This window comes from Triturus cristatus, chromosome 5_2, assembly GCF_964204655.1.
Source record: "Triturus cristatus chromosome 5_2, aTriCri1.1, whole genome shotgun sequence".
Lineage (NCBI taxonomy): Eukaryota > Metazoa > Chordata > Amphibia > Caudata > Salamandridae > Triturus > Triturus cristatus.
Window position 1 is genome coordinate 712604994 of NC_140588.1, and position 21449 is coordinate 712626442.

The 21449-nt window shown below is 46.6% G+C and overlaps 1 protein-coding gene across 1 annotated transcript in view; it reads right to left on the bottom strand.

Annotated features, from left to right (window-relative positions):
* The window catches only part of LOC146829166 (connector enhancer of kinase suppressor of ras 2-like), a 1989112-nt gene that overhangs the window by 556922 nt on the left and 1410741 nt on the right, over window positions 1–21449 (bottom strand). The window contains exon 14 of the mRNA XM_085606439.1: window positions 19237–19271. Within this exon, the coding sequence (XP_085462565.1) occupies window positions 19237–19271 (35 nt within the window). The remainder of the gene's footprint in view (window positions 1–19236; window positions 19272–21449) is intronic.

The window sequence follows — 21449 nt, forward strand, 5'->3', positions numbered from 1 at the left end:
AGCACTTTGATCTTTTGAGCAATATTTTTCACCAACAATTTGAAATCTTCATTACTCTGGCTCTACTGATTGGGTTTCATTCATTTTGGTGTACTTTTATTTATTAAAACGTACTCTATTTATCTAAATTGGTTTGGGATTTTCCACATATTGCGCTTCCTCTTCATTACTATTTGAGTGCTTCATAAATACTTTACACATTGCCTCTGAGTTAGGCCTGACTGCTTATGTGCCAAGCTACCAGAGCGCTAATCAAAGGTTAATTTAGTGACTTTTGTGGTTCACCATGACAAGGATTACGGCTGTTGCTTAAGATTGGCCCTCCCCCCTCTCAATCAAAAATCCAAACTCTTACATTTGTGCTCAGTGGTGGGATCAAGTCCTTGCATTTTTGCAGTGCCACTCAGTGATTTTTGTAACACGAAATCCCCCAAAATAATCTTACATCAAATTAGTTTATTTTTCTAAATTCTTCTGAGTTATTGAAATGACTCTTTTTAAATGTTCCTAAATTTAAGTTTTGCCTCACATCCTTTGTGCTGCAATAAACCTTACAGCCAATCAATGTAGAGGGTCCAACAGAAATGGTGGCAGCGATACCCTAGTGCCCACTGGAAATAAGAGAGGCCACATTCCAAAGGACCTGGTGCCTAACTTTATTGTGGGGATGATATTGAGAAGTGTTCAATGAGGTTGCCTTGCAAATGTACAGAGCATCTAAGAAGGACTGCGAGCCAGTCTCTGGAGCTACATTGCAAATGAAGGGAGAGAAGCACTGGTAGCCATAGGGAAGGGGACAGGATGAGGTATCCCCTCATGAAGGACACCCTTCTGCGGAAGTATGGTCTCGCCCTGAAACGTATAGGCAAAGTTTAAAGACAGTCAGAATTTGCCCCTACAGTCCTCGGTGGATTAAGTTTGAAAGGCACTAGATGGTGGGGTGAAGGGCAGTGATGTGATGACAAGGTCTGAACAACCTGATTGCCAATGAGCACATGTTCAGCAATTTGTCACAGAGCTGCACCAACACCTAGTGGATAGTAAGCTCAGTGACCTCAGGGAGCTTATTAAGGAGGTCGCTCACTGGCTCAGCATCAGGGTCTACAAGAAGGTATCTGGAGAGGCATCACCCAAAGGTTGGGCATGGTCCCCAACAGAAGAAAGAGTGGGAGAGTCAAAAATAAAAACAAGGAGTTATCTTATGGCCCAAAGAATTGTTCCCAGGGGCAGGGTTCCCTAGCCGAGCCTGATCACAAGAAGAGTGGGGTTCCTGAAAATAATGAGTGCTATAAGTATGGGCACGTGACTGGAGATGTAAAATGCCCTAAGAGAACAGAGCCCCCACTGCTGGGCAGACACCTGGATTGGCTAGTGTAGTGCTTGGGGAGAAAGATATTCCAGTTAGCATGGGGGTTAGATCAGCAGTTACCCAAGTGTCCTTGTGTAACAAGGAGATTGTGCCAAACACACACATACCTTCCAACACTTCTAAGTGCAAGCAGTGGGTCACCATCAATGGGCAGTGAGTGGAGGCTCAGAGGGACAGATGAGCTAGCATGACTACTGTCAGGTGTCATCTGTTTTCCTCAGAGCAAGTAAACCCCAGTATATTCCACCAGGCTGTAATAGTAGACATCCATGAGAGTCACTACCCTCTGGCTCTGATTCCCTTTAATGGGGTTGGGGGCAGCAGATCCCTTGAAAGTAGCTGTGAGTTCTGCCATACCTGTAGATTGTCTGCTTTGGAATGCCTTGGAGCACACCATCTGAAAGAAGGAGGAGCTCAAGCCTCATCTGGAGAAGTTAGGATCCTGAGAGGGTAGTCAAAGAAGGCAGCCGGAGATGGTGGTCAAGGAAGTTTGGAAGAATGGACGAGGAAGTGCCAAGAAGAGGAAGGGAAAGGGGTGCTGGAAATCAGCCCCCAAAGCCCCAACTCGTTGGGAGCATGAGGATGCCACCCCCTGAACCTACAGAGGAGGAAATTGCTGCCCTGGGGAACTGGCTGTGGCAACCTGAGAGAGGGACTACCAGGGAGGGATTCTGCAAGGCTCTGTACTTGTTCCCTACCCTTGAGGGTATCAAGTGATTGACTGAGGTCCAGGCAGCTAGTGACACCTGTAGATAACCTTATCTATTAGAAGAACGAACACCTGTACAGTAAGCCTGAGGTTCTTGAGCCTGGGGCCACCCGTGTATTGGTGGCCTCCCAGTGCTACAGAGTTTTCCTAATGGGTTTGGCTCATAACATACCCCTGGCAAGACATCTGTGGCAGGACAAGATCTTTGCCATGCTTGTCACCCACTTTTATTGGCCCCGCATAAAGGTGACCTCTGAGGAATTCTGTAGGTCATGTCCTGCCTTCCAGGCAAGTGGAAAGACAGGGAAAAAAGCTGAAGGTTCCCTTGGTTTCTTTACCTTTCGTTGGCACCTCCTTTGAAAGGTTGGGCACCTACGTTGTTAAGCCCCTGGACCCCAACACTGCCCTAGATAACATGTGTATACTGGTCTTGGTGGACCAAGGCACTAGCTATGCAAAAACCATACCTCTACGGACTGTGACTGCAACTGCATTGGCCAGGGTCCTAATGGGGATTTTTATTTGGGTGGGGTTCCCCAAAGAAGTAGTGGCTGCCCAAAACGTGTGGGTGATGGAGCCAGTGGAGCCCCGGGCCATACAAGACTGCTGATCCTGGTTATGTTTTATGAGGTGAAGGGGAGAAAGGGGGTAGTCACCTACTTAGGGGCCTCAAGCCCATGGGATATCCTCCATGTTAACTGCCTCAAACCCCACTATTCTAGGTCTGAAGTCACTATGCTTCTGGTGACAAGTGATGAGGTGGAAGAGGAGGATGAGGCTATCTCCGACCTACTGTCTATTTAAAAACAAGATGGGTCAGTGGATGGTATCACCAATCCCCTTCCTGCACAGCAGAATAACTGTTGCCACTTGCTGGGGAAAGTTTGCCTTGTTGTGTGTTACTCTCACTGACCCCTGGGCTCACACATCTATGTACCCATGATATTGACACTCGGAATAGGTTGACTTAGAAGAAAAAAATGTACAGACTGTCTGACAAGGTGAGAGCCAGTATCAAGGAGGAAGTGCCCAAGATACTGGAGTTATGGGTTATTAAGCACTCCAATAGCCCTCAGTCATGTCCAATGGTGCTGGTACCGAAAGCCACCTCACTGGATGCAGACCCAGAGATCCAGTTCTGTGTGGACTATATGGGTGTCAACTCAGTTACAAAAACTGATGCTCATCCCATCCCTGAACTGAGGACCTCATAAACAGGTTAGGAGTTGCCAAGGTCCTCTGTACTTTTTATCTAACATCTGGATACTGGCTGATTGCCCTAACTGAGGGGTTTTAAGAAGATGTCTCCATTCTCCGCACCAGAGGTCAATTTCCAATTCAAAGTGAAGCCCTTTGGATTAAAGAATGCCCCTGCCATCTTCCAGAGGTTGGTCAACAGGGTCCTTGCTGGGATGAGTGCTTTCAGTGCCCCCTACCTGGACGACATTGCAGCTTACATTTTCCTCTGGAAGGATCACCTGTTTCACCTCCAGAAAGTACTTCAGTCCTTGCAACAGGCAGGCCTGCCTATCAAGGCTGGCAAATGCCAGATAGGGCAAGGAACAGTGGTATATCTGGGACACCTAGTGAGCAGGGACCAGGTGCATCCCCTCCAATCCAAGATTGAGACTATTCTGCCTTGGGAATCCCTTAAACCTCAGACTGAAGGGAAGGCCTCCCTGGGCCTCACTGGATATTACAGTAGGTTTGCTAAGAGCTATGGCACCGTTGTTGTCCCACTAACTAAGCTGACATCTAAGAAGCAGCACAAGAAGGTGATCTGGACAGAGGCCTGCCAAAACGCCTATGACACCCCAAAAGAGGCCACGTGTGCAGCACCTGTTCTCAAGGCCCCTAGCTTTTCCAAACAATCTATTGCACAAACAGATGCCTCTGAGCAGGCATAGGGGATGTGCTCTCACATCTAAATTAAGAGTGCTTTGGCCAGCCTGTAGCCTTCAACAGTAGAACAGTTTCTGCCCAGGGAACAGAGGTGAAGTGCTATTGAAAGAGAAGCTTTTGCTGCTGTATGGGCACTGAGGTAGTTGAGGAAATACCGATTTGGGGCTCACTACCAGATTCAGACACACCAAAGGCCCCTTAGATGTCTTGTACAAATGAGGGGTGAGAATCCCAAACTGTTGAGGTGGTCCATCTCCCTACAGGGAATTTACTTCACGACGGAACACCGTTGTGGGGCTGACTTCTCCAAGTACAGATAGTCTCTCCAGGTTCTTCCACCTTAATGATAAGAACTCCCATTAGGGTGGGTAGTTCTCACTACTTTCAGCTCAGGAGAACACATGTTAGACCTGTCATCTTTGGTGTGCTTTTCCTCCAAGCGTTTTGCCTTCACCCCTCCTGTTTTCTGAATTTGAATGCTAACCACTGCTAAAGTGCTTGTGATCTCTCCTTTAAATGTGTATCTGTGGCCTACACCTGATCTGCACATTTAATTTACTTGTAAGTCCCTAGTAAAGAGGTACTCCATGTACCCAGGGCCTATAAATTAAATGCTACCTGTGGTCCTGCAGCACACATTGTGCCACTGAGTAAATTAGCACTTGAAAACATTGCAGGGACATATAAAGCTCCATAGGCCTTGAACCCTGCACCTGGTCTCTGCCTGGAGTGAGTCAGAACCCCCCCCCCCCTCACCCCCCCCAATCAATAGGACAATATCATCATGCTTTTGGGTGATCAGGACCTGTTTCTTTCTATCCTTGCGCGTAAACAAGTGGCTGTGGCACTGATTATGTCCAGGATGGATCATTGCAACACATTCTACCTGGACATCAATAAGACAGCTATTGACAAGTTGCAGCTTGTCCAGAATGCTGCAGCAAGACTCATTCTGGATCTTCCTAAATACCGTCAGCCTCTGCTGCTATTCGGAAACTGCATTGGCTCCCTGCCACAAAACAAATTACCTTTAAGACCTTATGCATTGCTCAGAAGTCACTTCACAATTCAGACCCTGAGGGCATTAAGCATCTTTTTCAATGGTATGTTCCTTCTAGACATTGCGTTCTGTTGGTAAAAATCTGTAGGTTATCCCCAGCTTTTGGGGGGCAAGATGGGGAGAGAGAGCTTTTGCTGTGGCGGCAGCTTAGGTTTGAAATACTCTCCCTCAATCCATCTCCTGCCTGGAAGCCCACTTTCCTCTCCGTAAGTCCTTAAAGACCTGGCTTTTTGCCTTGTAATGTTCAATCAGTGTAGGGATGATGCGCTCGCCCCCAATGAGGCTAACCGCATTAGTGCCTTGACACCTTTGGGCATTTGTTTGCACTTTATAAGTTGCCAAATCAATTCAATCAAATCAAGTGATACCCCCCAAGTCCTGGACCCTTGTAAGTGGTGTTAGAAGTTCTGCTTCTGCATAACCCTAAACCTTGGGACTTAAAAGAAAATCCAGCAAAGAGTTCCAGAAGAGTTGATAGAAGACCGGGACCTCCGTGCCAGTTGATCGGCCCAAGGTGCATGGCAGTTGGCCTCACTTTGCAGTAGCTCCCTCTACGTTCTTCTCCGCAGCAGCAAATCCAGTTCAGCGGGACTTCTCGCCGAAGGTATCTGGCATCATGGAGCCCTTGTAGGCCACAGCCTGCAGCCTCGTCCCATTGGAGGTTATTGACTTCCACAAAAGTGCGAAAGTCTGAATGTAGAAATCTTCACCACAGCTTGTTCCAGTTGCTCCCCTCAATGACACCTCCTCCTTTGACACTGCAGGTTGCCTTACCCCACTAAATTTTACCTTCTCGGGAACCTTTCTTTAAAAGTTCTTTTAAGTCCGAAGGCAAGTTGAGACCGGGCCCAATCCACCTCGTGTAGCCAAACCACCCTCCATTGTGGCTGGCCTTAACTTTTGACTTTGCCCTGGTCTGTCACGAACAGATACCTGCAATTGGCGCAATGTTCATTTAGGAGCTATTTTTTCAAATAAAAATTGTACAATTTATAACTCTGGCTTTACTGATTAGATTTAATTTGTTTTGGTGCCATTTTATTTATTAAAATATAATCTGTTTTTCTAAATTGATTTTGGATTTTTCTTGTGTTGCATTTTCACTTTATTACTATTTGAGTCCCGCATAAATGCTTTAAACATTGCCTCTAAGTTAACCCTGACTGCTTTTGGTCCAAGTTACCAAGTGACTTTTGTGGTTCACTCTGACAAGGATTTGAGCTGTTGTTTGAGAAGGGACCTCTCCCCTCTCAAACACATTTTTTTACAATTAGTGTAGTGAAAGTAAACCTTCCACCACCGAAGGCATGTTTTGTCACTGGAAGTAAAATATTTGATCACATGACTTCCATTCTGCATGTAATCCAGTAGCTTCTCATCAAACCTAGGCCCTCTTCACCCTAGTTTATGAAAAACCTAGGACATAACCTATGTTCCAAAAGGATAGCTTGGTCATATATTTTGGACATTATGCAATGGTATTCTACCTAAATATTAACTCAAAAATAGAGTCTGTATATAATATTGTGGTGAAAATATTAGCAATACAAAAATATTGTGGACCAAAATATCGAAGGTAAGTATATCATTTTTCAGTTGCTTTTCCAAAGTTTAAAATACTGTTTACTTTAACACTATTTTTTATTATGGAGTTCTCATGTATTGTTTTGTTTTATTTTATCATATATGCTACTGTACAATAATAATAATTATTGTTATCATAAATAAAATTAAGTAATAACATTCAAACAATAATAATAATAATAATACCCTCTTCGACGCCGATGACGGAACGGTTCCGTCATGCACGTCGGTTGGGCTGTGCTTATGACGGAACCGTTCCGTCATGGCCCCGCCCGCGCTCAGAACTTTCAGCACCGCGCGGGAATCCGCGCAGCGCTGAAGAGGTTAATAACGACAATAATTATTATTGTTGATAGTGTTATTGTTATTATTATTATTATTATTGTTGTTATTATTATTATTAATACTGACAGAGTTGATCCATCTGTACTTTATTATAACCATGAGACGCAAAAACTGAAAACAAATCTGGTTACTAATCACAGATTTATTTATTCATCATAATTTATTGATTGGTTGTGAGAACAAGATAGCATATTGGAAGGAAAATATGAATGAAAAAAAGTGTATCTGGAACTAAATTTTGCCAAATGAAGGGCACTGATACTTTATTCAGAGCATGCATGTTTCTTAGAGAAATTGTATTTGAAAAAAGACGGTAAAACAAAACAACGTGCATCTTTTAAGCATCTCCTAGATATTAAAAACACCATCAATTGCTAACATTAATTTAACACACTTTACAAACTGGAAATAGCCTTATGGCCAACAGCACTGATGTATACATGTTTAGGTTTTTGGCTAAAGCTACTGGCCAATTAGAAGACAGGCCACATCCGAAATCTGATACCGATTTTCCCGGGACAGATTTTCTCATGACTATATCTACTTTTAATGTAGGGAAACTTTGCCAAAGATTGCTTAGCCAATATATTTGGAGTGCTGCAAAAAAACACATGTGAGAGTTCAGTGAAGATATTGATTGAAATTACTTGAGGTCTTAGTTTAACTTTGTGAATTGAGACCTTAGACTTCAGTTCTAAACTTAGACTTCAGGTCTAAGTTTACCTTCGTGAATTGGACCCTCTGTCACAAATGTGACAGATATCCCGTCCACCGTATTGCAAGTTTATTATATCTCAAGGCACTTGTAATAAATACACCAGATATGATAACTGTAATGTTTGTGATGGAGTAACACATTAACCAAACTTTAAACAGGTCCTTACTACCTTGCTAGCTACGATGCCTGTGCATTTCTATGCAGGTATTGAACCTAGCATGTCTAACACCACTTCAACATTGAAAATAACCAAGCAAATACATGATGAAATCCCTTCGATACGCCTTAAATATATTTGTCATATACAGGTGCCATTCACTGTATTTCCTCATGCCAACATTAGTTAAGACAAAATAAACGTTTTAAAGAGAATGTGTAAAAAACGTTTATTGTAGAAGTTGAAATTATACTTGAGGAAATTACGGTAACCAACCCTATCAATTTTATCACCAACAGTGATAAATTATAGGTTAGCACTGGCATGTACAGAAATAAAGTGACTGATAAAATGGAAGACAGGCAGACTTGTTTAAAGTAATAGCAGAGCAAACACAAAGAGATGATGGACGGAGTGCTGAAACTTTTCAGACACTCACCCCTAGTCACAGATCTGGGTTGAATCCATCATCATTCTTTAGCTCACTTTGCCACCCCAGTTCAGACACAGCTAAATGCAAATGAGTCTTGACCCTGTGCCTCATGGGAACAGTCCAGCCCGAACTGCCAAGCCATGTTTACCCTGGAACGGAAACAAGCATCCTGGGACCGGTTTCGGGCTAACAGACCTCATCAGCCAGGCTAGCTTGAATCTAGTGGCAAAGTGAGCAAGGGACCCACATCTGGGCATACCCTGCCAACTTAGGGAGAACAAAGCAAACACAAGGAGATGATGGACGGAGTGCTGAAACTTTTCAAACACTCAACCAAGTCACAGATCTTGGTTGAATCCATCATCATTCTTTAGCTCACTTTGCCACCCCAGTTCGGACACAGCTATATGCAAATCATTCTTGATCCTGTGCCTCATGGGAGCAGTCCTGTCCGAACAACCAAGCCATGTCTTCCCTGGAACAGAAACAAGCATCCTGGGACCGGTTTCGGGCTAACAGCCCTCATCAGCCAGGCTAGCTTGAATCCAGTCGCAAAGTGAGCAAGGGACCAACGTCTGGGCATACCCTGCCAACTTAGGGCGAACAGAGCAAACACAAAGAGATGATGGACAGAGTGCTGAAACTTTTCAAACACTCACCCCCAGTAACAGGTCCGGGTTGAATCCATCATCATACTTTAGCTCACTTTGCCACCCCCGTTCAGACACCGCTATATGCAAATCAGTCTTGACCCTGTGCCTCATGGGAACAGTCCAGCCCGAACTGCCAAGCCATGTCTTCCCTGGACCGGAAACAAGCATCCTGGGACCGGTTTTGGGCTAGCAGCCCTCATCAGCCAGGCTAGCTTGAATCCAGTGGCAAAGTGAGCAAGGGACCCACATCTGGGCATACCCTGTCAACTTAGGGTGAACAAAGCAAACACAAGGAGATGATGGGCGGAGTGCTGAAAATGTTCATACACTCACCCCCAGTCACAGATCTGGGTTGAATCCTTCATCATTCTTTTGCTCACTTTGCCACCCCAGTTCAGACACAGCTATATGCAAATGAGTCTTGACCCTGTGCCTCATGGGAACAGTCCAGCCCGAACTGCCAAGCCATGTCTTCCCTGGAACGGAAACAAGCATCCTGGGACCGGTTTCGGGCTAACAGACCTCATCAGCCAGGCTAGCTTGAATCTAGTGGCAAAGTGAGCAAGGGACCCACATCTGGGCATACCCTGCCAACTTAGGGAGAACAAAGCAAACACAAGGAGATGATGGACGGAGTGCTGAAACTTTTCAAACACTCAACCCAGTCACAGATCTGGGTTGAATCCATCATCATTCTTTAGCTCACTTTGCCACCCCAGTTCAGACACAGCTATATGCAAATCATTCTTGATCCTGTGCCTCATGGGAACAGTCCTGCCCGAACTGCCAAGCAATGTCTTCCCTGGAACGGAAACAAGCATCCTGGGACCGGTTTCGGGCTAACAGCCCTCATCAGCCAGGCTAGCTTGAATCCAGTGGCAAAGTGAGCAAGGGACCCACATCTGGGCATACCCTGTCAACTTAGAGTGAACAAAGCAAACACAAGGAGATGATGGGCGGAGTGCTGAAAATGTTCATACACTCACCACCAGTCACAGATCTGGGTTGAATCCATCATCATTCTTTAGCTCACTTTGCCACCCCAGTTCAGACACAGCTATATGCAAATGAGTCTTGACCCTGTGCCTCATGGGAACAGTCCAGCCCAGACTGCCAAGCCATGTCTACCCTGGAACGGAAACAAGCATCCTGGGACCGGTTTCGGGCTAACAGACCTCATCAGCCAGGCTAGCTTGAATCTAGTGGCAAAGTGAGCAAGGGACCCACATCTGGTCATACCCTGCCAACTTAGGGAGAACAAAGCAAACACAAGGAGATGATGGACGGAGTGCTGAAACTTTTCAAACCCTCACCCCTAGTCACAGGTCTGGGTTGAATCCATCATCATTCTTTAGCTCACTTTGCCACCCCAGTTCAGACACAGCTATATGCAAATCATTCTTGATCCTGTGCCTCATGGGAACAGTCCAGCCCAAACTGCCAAGCAATGTCTTCCCTGAATGGAAACAAGTATCATGGGACCGGTTTCGGGCTAACAGCCCTCATCAGCCAGGCTAGCTTGAATCCAGTTGCAAAGTGAGCAAGGAACCCACGTTTGGGCATACCCTGCCAACTTAGGGCGAACAAAGCAAACACAAGGAGATGATGGACGGAGTGCCCCAAACTTTTCAAACACTCACCCCCAGTCACAGGTCTGGGTTGAATCCATCATCATACTTTAGCTCACTTTGCCACCCCAGTTCAGACACCGCTATATGCAAATCAGTCTTGACCCTGTGCCTCATGGGAACAGTTCAGCCCGATCTGCCAAGCCATGTCTTCACTGGACCGGAAACAACCATCCTGGGACCGGTTTTGGGCTAGCAGCCCTCATCAGCCAGGCTAGCTTGAATCCAGTGGCAAAGTGAGCAAGGGACCCACATCTGGGCATACCCTGTCAACTTAGAGTGAACAAAGCAAACACAAGGAGATGATGGCCGGAGTGCTGAAAATGTTCATACACTCACCACCAGTCACAGATCTGGGTTGAATCCATCATCATTCTTTAGCTCACCTTGCCACCCCAGTTCAGACACAGCTACATGCAAATGAGTCTGGACCCTGTGCCTCATGGGAACAGTCCAGCCAGAACTGCCAAGCCATGTCTACCCTGGAACGGAAACAAGCATCCTGGGACCGGTTTCGGGCTAACAGACCTCATCAGCCAGGCTAGCTTGAATCTCGTGGCAAAGTGAGCAAGGGACCCACATCTGGGCATACCCTGCCAACTTAGGGAGAACAAAGCAAACACAAGGAGATGATGGAAGGAGTGCTGAAACATTTCAAACACTCAACCCAGTCACAGATCTGGGTTGAATCCATCATCATTCTTTAGCTCACTTTGCCACCCCAGTTGAGACACAGCTATATGCAAATCATTCTTGATCCTGTGCCTCATGGGAACAGTCCTGCCCGAACTGCCAAGCCATGTCTTGCCTGGAACGGAAACAAGCATCCTGGGACCGGTTTCGGGTTAACAGCCCTCATCAGCCAGGCTAGCTTGAATCCAGTCGCAAAGTGAGCAAGGGACCCACGTCTGGACATACCTGCCAACTTAGGGCGAACAAAGCAAACACAAAGAGATGATGGACGGAGTGCTGAAACTTTTCACACCCTCACCCCTAGTCACAGGTCTGGGTTGAATCCATCATCATACTTTAGCTCACTTTGCCACCCCAGTTCAGACACAGCTATATCCAAATCAGTCTTGACCCTGTGCCTCATGGGAACAGTCCAGCTCGAACTGCCAAGCCATGTCTTCCCTGGACCGGAAACAAGTATCATGGGACCGGTTTCGGGCTAACAGCCCTCATCAGCCAGGCTAGCTTGAATCCAGTTGCAAAGTGAGCAAGGGACCCACGTTTGGGCATACCCTGCCAACTTAGGGCGAACAAAGCAAACACAAGGAGATGATGGACGGAGTGCCCCAAACTTTTCAAACACTCACCCCCAGTCACAGGTCTGGGTTGAATCCATCATCATACTTTAGCTCACTTTGCCACCCCAGTTCAGACACCGCTATATGCAAATCAGTCTTGACCCTGTGCCTCATGGGAACAGTTCAGCCCGATCTGCCAAGCCATGTCGTCCCTGGACCGGAAACAAGCATCCTGGGACCGGTTTTGGGCTAGCAGCCCTCATCAGCCAGGCTAGCTTGAATCCAGTGGCAAAGTGAGCAAGGGACCCACATCTGGGCATACCCTGTCAACTTAGAGTGAACAAAGCAAACACAAGGAGATGATGGTCGGAGTGCTGAAAATGTTCATACACTCAACCCAGTCACAGATCTGGGTTGAATCCATCATCATTATTTAGCTCACGTTGCCACCCCAGTTCAGACACAGCTACATGCAAATCATTCTTGATCCTGTGCCTCATGGGAACAGTCCTGCCCGAACTGCCAAGCCATGTCTACCCTGGAACGGAAACAAGCATCCTGGGACCGGTTTCGGGCTAACAGCCCTCATCAGCCAGGCTAGCTTGAATACAGTTGCAAAGTGAGCAAGGGACCTACGTCTGGGAATACCCTGCCAACTTAGGGAGAACAAAGAAAACACAAGGAGATGATGGACGGAGTGCTGAAACTTTTCAAACACTCACCCCAGTCACACTTCTGGGTTTAATCCATCATCATGCTTTAGCTCACTTTGCCACCCCAGTTCAGACACCGCTATATGCAAATCAGTCTTCACCCTGTGCCTCATGGGAACAGTCCAGCCCGAACTGCCAAGCCATGTTTTCCCTGGAACAGAAACAAGCATCCTGGGACCAGTTTCGGGCTAACAGCCCTAATCAGCCAGGCTAGCTTGAATCCAGTCGCAACGTGAGCAAGGGACCCACTTCTGGGCATACCTGCCAACTTAGGGCGAACAAAACAAACACAACGAGATGATGGACGGAGTGCTGAAACTTTTCAAACACTCACCCCCAGTCCCAGGTCTGGGTTGAATCCATCATCATACTTTAGCTCACTTTGCCACCCCAGTTCAGACACCGCTATATGCAAATCAGTCTTGACCCTGTGCCTCATGGGAACACTCCAGCCCGAACTGCCAAGCCATGTCTTCCCTGGACCCGAAATAACCATCCTGGGACCGGTTTTGGGCTAGCAGCCCTCATCAGCCAGGCTAGCTTGAATCCAGTGGCAAAGTGAGCAAGGGACCCACATCTGGGCATACCCTGTCAACTTAGGGTGAACAAAGCAAACACAAGGAGATGATGGGCGGAGTGCAAAAAATGTTCATACACTCACCCCCAGTCACAGATCTGGGTTGAATCCATCATCATTCTTTAGCTCACTTTGCCACCCCAGTTCAGACACAGCTTTATGCAAATGAGTCTTGACCCTGTGCCTCATGGGAACAGTCCAGCCCGAATTGCCAAGCCATGGCTTCCCTGGACTGGAAACAAGTATCCTGGGACCGGTTTCGGGCTAACAGCCCTCAACAGCCAGGCTATCTTGAATCCAGTTGCAAAGTGAGCAGGAGACCCACGTTTGGGCATAACCTGCCAACTTAGGGTGAACAAAGCAAACACAAGGAGATGATGGATGAAGTGCTGAAACTTTTCAAACACTCACCCCGAGTCACAGGTCTGGGTTGAATCCATCATCATTCTTTAGCTCACTTTGCCACCCAGTTCAGACACCGCTATATGCAAATCAGTCTTGACCCTGTGCCTCATGGGAACAGTCCAGCCCGTACTGCCAAGCCATGTCTTTCCTGGACCGGAAACAAGCATCCTGGGACCGGTTTTGGGCTAACAGACCTCATCAGCCAGGCTAGCTTGAATCTAGTGGCAAAGTGAGCAAGGGACCCACATCTGGGAATACCCTGCCAACTTAGGGAGAACAAAGCAAACACAAGGAGATGATGGACGGAGTGCTGAAACTTTTCAAACACTCACCCCAGTCACAGGTCTGGGTTGAATCCATCATCATACTTTAGCTCACTTTGCCACCCCAGTTCAGGCACAGCTAAATGCAAATCAGTCTTGACCCTGTGCCTCATGGGAACAGTCCAGCCCGAACTGTCAAGCCATGGCTTCCCTGGACTGGAAACAAGTATCCTGGGACCGGTTTCGGGCTAACAGCCCTCAACAGCCAGGCTATCTTGAATCCAGTTGCAAAGTGAGCAGGAGACCCACGTTTGGGCATAACCTGCCAACTTAGGGTGAACAAAGCAAACACAAGGAGATGATGGATGGAGTGCTGAAACTTTTCAAACACTCACCCCGAGTCACAGGTCTGGGTTGAATCCATCATCATTCTTTAGCTCACTTTGCCACCCAGTTCAGACACCGCTATATGCAAATCAGTCTTGACCCTGTGCCTCATGGGAACAGTCCAGCCCGTACTGCCAAGCCATGTCTTTCCTGGACCGGAAACAAGCATCCTGGGACCGGTTTTGGGCTAGCAGCCCTCATCAGCCAGGCTAGCTTGAATCCAGTGGCAAAGTGAGCAAGGGACCCACATCTGGGCATACCCTGTCAACTTAGGGTGAACAAAGCAAACACAAGGAGATGATGGGCGGAGTGCTGAAAATGTTCATACACTCACCCCCAGTCACAGATCTGGGTTGAATCCAATATCATTCTTTAGCTCACTTTGCCACCCCTGTTCAGACACGGCTATATGCAAATCAGTTTTCACCCTGTGCCTCATGGGAACAGTCCAGTCCGAAATGCCAAGTCATGTCTTCCCTGGAATGGAAGCAAGCATCCTGGGACCGGTTTCTCTCTAATAGCCCTCATTAGCCAGGGTAGCTTGAATCTAGTGGCAAAGTGAGCAAGGGACCCACGTCTGGGCATACCCTGCCAAATTACGGCAAACAAAGCAAACACAAGGAGATGATAAGCAGAGCGCTGAAAATTTTTATACACTCACTCCCAGTCACAGATATGGGTTGAATCCATCATCATTCTTTAGCTCACTTTGCCACCCCAGTTCAGACACAACTATATGCAAATCAGTCTTCACCCTGTGCCTCATGGGAACAGTCCTGCCCGAACTGCCAAGCAATGTCTTCCCTGGAACGGAAACAAGCATCCTGGGACCGGTTTCGGGCTAACAGCCCTCATCAGCCAGGATAGCTTGAATCCAGTCGCAAAGTGAGCAAGGGACCCACGTCTGGGCATACCTGCCAACTTAGGACGAACAAAGCAAACACAAAGAGATGATGGACGGAGTGCTGAAACTTTTCAAACACTCACCCCCAGTCACAGGTCTGGGTTGAATCCATCATCATACTTTAGCTCACTTTGCCACCCCAGTTCAGACACCGCTATATGCAAATCAGTCCTGACCCTTTGCCTCATGGGAACAGTCCAGCCCGAACTGCCAAGCCATGTCTTCCCTGGACCGGAAACAAGCATCCTGGGACCGGTTTTGGGCTAGCAGCCCTCATCAGCCAGGCTAGCTTGAATCCAGTGGCAAAGTGAGCAAGGGACCCACATCTGGGCATACCCTGTCAACTTAGAGTGAACAAAGCTAACACAAGGAGATGATGGACGGAGTGCTGAAACTTTTCAAACACTCACGCCCAGTCACATATCTGGGTTGAATCCATCATCTTTCTTTAGCTCACTTTGCCGCCCCAGTTCTGACACAGCTATATGCAAATCATTCTTGACACTGTGCTTCATGGGAACAGTCCTGCCCGAACTGCCAAGCCATGTCTTCCCTGGACCTGAAACAAGCAACCTGGGACCGGTTTCAGGCTAACAGCCCACATCAGTCAGGCTAGCTTGAATCCAGTCCCAAATTGAGCAAGGGACCCACATGTGGGCATACCTTGCCAACTTAGGGCGAACAAAGCAAACACAAGGAGATGATACGCAGAGCGCTGAAAATTTTTATACACTCACTCCCAGTCACAGATATGGGTTGAATCCATCATCATTCTTTAGCTCACTTTGCCACCCCAGTTCAAACACAACTATATGCAAATCAGTCTTCACCCTGTGCCTCATGGGAACCGTCCAGCCCGAACTGCCAAGCCATGTCTTCCCTGGACTAGAAACAGGCATCATGGGACCGGTTTCGGGCTAATAGCCCTCATCAGCCAGGCTAGCTTGAATCTAGTGGCAAAGTGAGCAAGGGACCCACATCTGGGCATACCCTGCCAACTTAGGGTGAACAAAGCATACACATAGAGATGATGGGCGGCGTGCTAAAACTTTTCAAACACTCACCCCCAGTCAAAGATCTGGGTTGAATCCATCATCATTCTTAAGCTCACTTTGCCACCCCAGTTCAGACACAGCTATATGCAAATCAAGCTTGACCCTGTGTGTCATGGGAGCAGTCCAGCCCGAACTGTTAAGCAATGTCTTCCTTGGACTGGAAACAAGCATCCTGGGGCTGGTTTCGGGCTAACAGCCCTCATCAACCAGGGTAGCTTGAATCTAGTGGCAAATTGAGCAAGGGACCCACGTCTGGGCATTCCCTGCCAAATTACGGCACACAAAGCAAACACAAGGAGATGATGGACGGAGTGCTGAAACTTTTCAAACACTCACCCCCCGTCACAGATCTGGGTTGAATCCATCATCTTTCTTTAGCTCACTTTGCCACCCCGTTCAGACACAGCTATATGCAAATCATTCTTGACACTGTGCTTCATGGGAACAGTCCTGCCCGAACTGCCAAGCCATGTCTTCCCTGGACCTGAAACAAGCAACCTGGGACCGGTTTCGGGCTAACAGCCCACATCAGTCAGGCTAGCTTGAATCCAGTCCCAAATTGGGCAAGCGACCCACATGTGGGCATACCCTGCCAACTTAGGGGAAGACATGGCTTGGCAGTTCGGGCTGGCCTGTTACCATGAGGCACAGGGTCATGACTGATTTGCATATAGCTGTGTCTGAACTGGGTGGCAAAGTGAGCTAAAGAATGATGATGGATTCAACCCAGATCTGTGACTGGGGGTAAGTGTTTGAAAAGTTTCAGAACTCCGTCCATCATCTCCTTGTGTTTGCTTTGTTTGCCCTAAGTTGGCAGGGTATGCCCAGATGTGGGTCCCTTGCGCTCTTTGCCACTGGATTTAAGATAGCCTGGCTAATGAGGGCTGTTAGCCCGAAACCGGTCCCAGGATGCTTGTTTCCGGTCCAGTGAAGACATGGCTTGGCAGTTCGGGCTGGACTGTTCCCATGAGGCACAGGGTCATGACTGATTTGCATATAGCTGTGTCTGAACTGGGGTGGCAAAGTGAGCTAAAGAATGATGATGGATTCAACCCAGATCTGTGACTGGGGGTGAGTGTTTGAAAAGTTTCAGCACTACATCCATCACCTCTTTGTGTTTGCAGAGTAATAGTAGAACCCTCCACCAGTGCTTGTTGAAACACCTGAAAACAGTGGTTCAGAATTGCCTTTGGATAAGGGTTAGACTATTTGAGGATGCTGATGAAGGAACACTGAGTGGGGACCACGCCTCAGTTCCTGCTTCTATTTTTTTATTGTTTATTTAACACTTTCAAAAAGAAACAGCAAGATTTTGGGGTCAGATTTACAAAATTGGAATTACATCCCACCAGAAGGGATTACATTGAGCACAAAATGTCAGTAGCAGAAATATGTGCAAGTGTAAAGTAATAATACTGTTAAACTATCCCAGAAAATCTATTCCAGATTACTCTTGCCTGACGATCGAAGTTTACAGAAGTGTTTTAAATTCCACGCAATGGTGCCTAAAACGTTAACATAAATAAATAAACATGTAACATGCGGCACCCTTTTAAGGGGCCGTAGTATACTGGGGGGACTTAATACTTAATTTACCATCTCGAGTTGCTGATTAATGGACTTGTTATTGTGTATTCCACTTCAACTAATGAGCATTCCACAGAACGTTAGAGGGGCCCTCGGCAAAAATCCCGGTGACAGTTAAACTTGCCTTCTGCTGGACACGGTAGTGGTGGGCTTAATTTTGAACCACGGCACATTCGTGTATATACTGAGCAGGAAAAAAGACAAGGAAAATTCTAGAGGTTAAACAAATATACCAGCAGAACCCAATAGATACCCTCAGATGACAATTGCCAGCTCCAACACCCAACTGGAATTAAATAGGGCATTTCTCCATAACATTTTAGTGTATTAAATAGCTTCGTATGCAAGAGAATCCACTGGGAACCGTTTATAACTGGTCATGTGGTATTTAAACAGCACAAATAAGTTGCAGTAGACCTTCAGGGGTATCACTGCAGGCACTTTAAGCGTAGATGACTACCACAAAGCGTGACATTTCGAACTGGACATCTGAAAATAAGTACAAGATGTCTTGAATGAAGTCATAATTAATTGCTACTAATCGAAACAAAATGACAAATTCCAGCTCTGAGTCTGCACTCTGCTGTTGTTCTGTGAGGCTAATGTGTTTGAAAAATGAAGACAATAGGAGTTATTTTCTGAAAATAGACGATGGTGGACCAACAACGCGTGTCATGTTGTACCGTTTGATAAATTGCTGGGTTGTGGCATACACAGTGCTTATTTTGAGCCAGTTGTTTCCGGCGCTCCGCACCGGCACTTATTTGCCAATACCGGCATGTATGATAGTCTGCCACATAGCGGCGCTTTTTGACCGATGAAGTGAATAATTTTACCTGCCTCCCAAGCAATTCCTATATCTGTGGAGAATGGAATAATGTCACTTGTCACACTTGGAGGAGTGGTCAGCGCTGGCAGCGGCCTCCTGACAAGGACACCGGCACTTATTTTTTCACATATTAAGCACTAGTGGCCCAGGGTCTTCAAGGAGCTATCCAGTGAAGAATTTCACAATATGTCTCAAAGCCAGCAGACATCATTCAGGGCAGGAGGCCCTTTATTCTACCGGTCATTTCCCCTAGGGTTGGAGAGATTGGAGGCCATTTTTGAAAGCCACTCCTGATGCCTCTATCAGTTGCCCCGCTCGAGGTTATGGCAGCAGAGGCTTCGAGAGAGAGAGGGAGGAAGGGAGGAAGGGGAAGCTAGAGAGGAATGGATCAGAGAGGGATAGGAGAGAGGGAAGAGGAGAGAGAGAGAGAATGGATGGATGGAAATAAAGACAAAGAGTGCGAGGAGACCTAGAGAGTGGGGATGGTTTAACCATTTTTTGCCAGGGCTGCTTTTGGTTCCCCACATCATTGGACAAAGGAAGATTCTGGAACTGCTTTTGTTGGTGACTGCTTGTTTTCTGCGCAGGCTGGTCCCTTTAAACTTAAATAATTAGAATGCGATAAGATGTGACAGATCTGTAGCTCCATGAGCATCAAATAAAATCCATACTATTTAGATAAATTCTGTAAAAGAGATGAAAACGTACCTTTCAGAGTCCCCGCCGATCGTGTCCCCCGCTCTCTGTAGGGGAAAAAAATGAAGTGAGACTTAAAACCTCGATTGTAAAGACAAAAAAAAGAGCCCGCTTCCTCACAGTGAGCACGTCATACCATACACAGTGCGGTTTCTGGTCAGCGGCGCGCAGTGTCAGCACAGGGCTTCTAATAAACCATAAAAAGGCGCACAGTGGTACTGAACACATTCATAACGTTGAGGCAAACATAACTGTGCCCCACCTTTTGAGAATACTCCCTGCTCTAGTGCCATGCAGGTGATGGATTTTAAGGGCTCCATGCAATATTCCAATATTTTAATATTCATTTTATTAATATAATTTTAAAAAAAGACAAATATCTGTGAGAACAAGGCGTAAACTAATGTAGCTTTCTTTCCTACGGAGCCCGTAAGGAAGTTTACTTGCGCACGTCTTTCACACAGATGAAAGGGGTTCACGGAAGGGGCGGGGATATTCGCAGTGAGGTGAGGTAAGTCAGGGGCGGCGCTATCGTTGGCACAGCATGTGCCGTGGGACTGGAGCTGAGGGGCCCACTGACCCCAATCCAATAATAGCTGTCTTTTACTACTCAGCCAATGAGCTGTGGAGGGTTTTATCTACCTCCCATCAGGGCCCACGGCAAACTAGCCATGCTACTCGGTGTGCATAAGAAGAAACGGACACGCCCCTCACATAGCGCATATTCACCTAGATTTACCTGACCCGACCCCTGAGATACCGACTTGTTTTTTAAATGGCTTTGCATGCATGCTGCGTGCATTATGTATGCTTGCCTTTAATAACACAAAATGAGAGTATACAGAAAAGTGTAGCAGCACACAACTAAATAACGCTTCACGTTCGTCTAAGTCACACTTACCGTCATACGAAGGACATTTGTAAGAGGTGCGGGATGTGGGAGGGGGGTGGGGGGGGGGGGAGGGGTAGTTTTTTATATTAAGACCGCGCATGAGCCGGGGTTTCCTCTGCAGCAGTCGTGGGCAGAGCGCATATTGGTTTCCGTTGTGGTGTGATCAGAGCAGAGACACATTATCAGCTGCCTGACGCGAGCACGTCATGACTTCTGTTTTTAGCACAATATGTTTCTGTTGCTGCTTTCATACTTAGTTCGGGCGTGACACTATTTCACGCTGCGGGTGAAAATACATTGTCCTGCAGTGGGTGGGTGAGGCATGTTGTGACCTACAGGGGAGGATGGGCAGAGTGTGATGGGGCAAGCCTGGGAAAAATTAAACAACACGGCCAATAAGGTAGCACTGGAAGTTGGACAACGATTATTGTCATAGTCGCGCAATTACCAATGATCAATAATCACCTCGAAGCCACTCGAGCTGCTATTATCTTTCTACTTTAACCACCGGGACCTGACCTGATTCTTTACAACTTACTCCAGTTCAGCTATCTACAACTCCATTCTGTACAAATATATTTTTGGTTTTAAAAGCTATTAAGCCCTCCCAACCGCCCACCGTTCGGTGGAACTCACATCAATACATTGAGCTCTTTACTGGAAAGTAATTGACAATCTCGGCTCTCAGACACCCCACTTAACTCCTTCGTATTTTGGAACCAAGATGTACACCACGTCTGTCGTACTTTATATTGCACTACACTTATGCCCAGAAGCATCTAAGTACATATACATCTTGAAGGTTTTTTTGTTTATGAGGGGATAATGCAACTATTTGCCGTCAGTGATAGTGCATGCTTGACACGATACACTGAAATAAACCACATACTATCTGAACAGTGTTTTTTAGGGGCTAACCTTAAGTTAATGACGAAGAACACATGGAACATTAACTCTGCTTCCAAAGCACTTCCCACAGCATCACATATATTACAAATTAGATCATCAGTGACGTTGCTGATGCCCTTACCAATGACATAAAACATTCTCATTTCAGAAACCTATACAGGCCAATCCACAAACACGTGCTAAATTGTGTAAACCGGGTTGTTATATTTGTCTCCATAAACTGATTTTTGGAATAATTCCAAAATAGTCTCAATAACAATTCTTGCTTATTTTTTAAATTGTTTTTATTGCAAATTTTCAAACAGAGATACATTTGCCAAATGTTGGAAAAGCTTCCCTCCCCTTACCCCCCTTCCACAAAACAAAGAGACATTCTCTTACTTTCTCCCCACATCCTCAACGTCCTCCTCCAGTCACTTTTCCC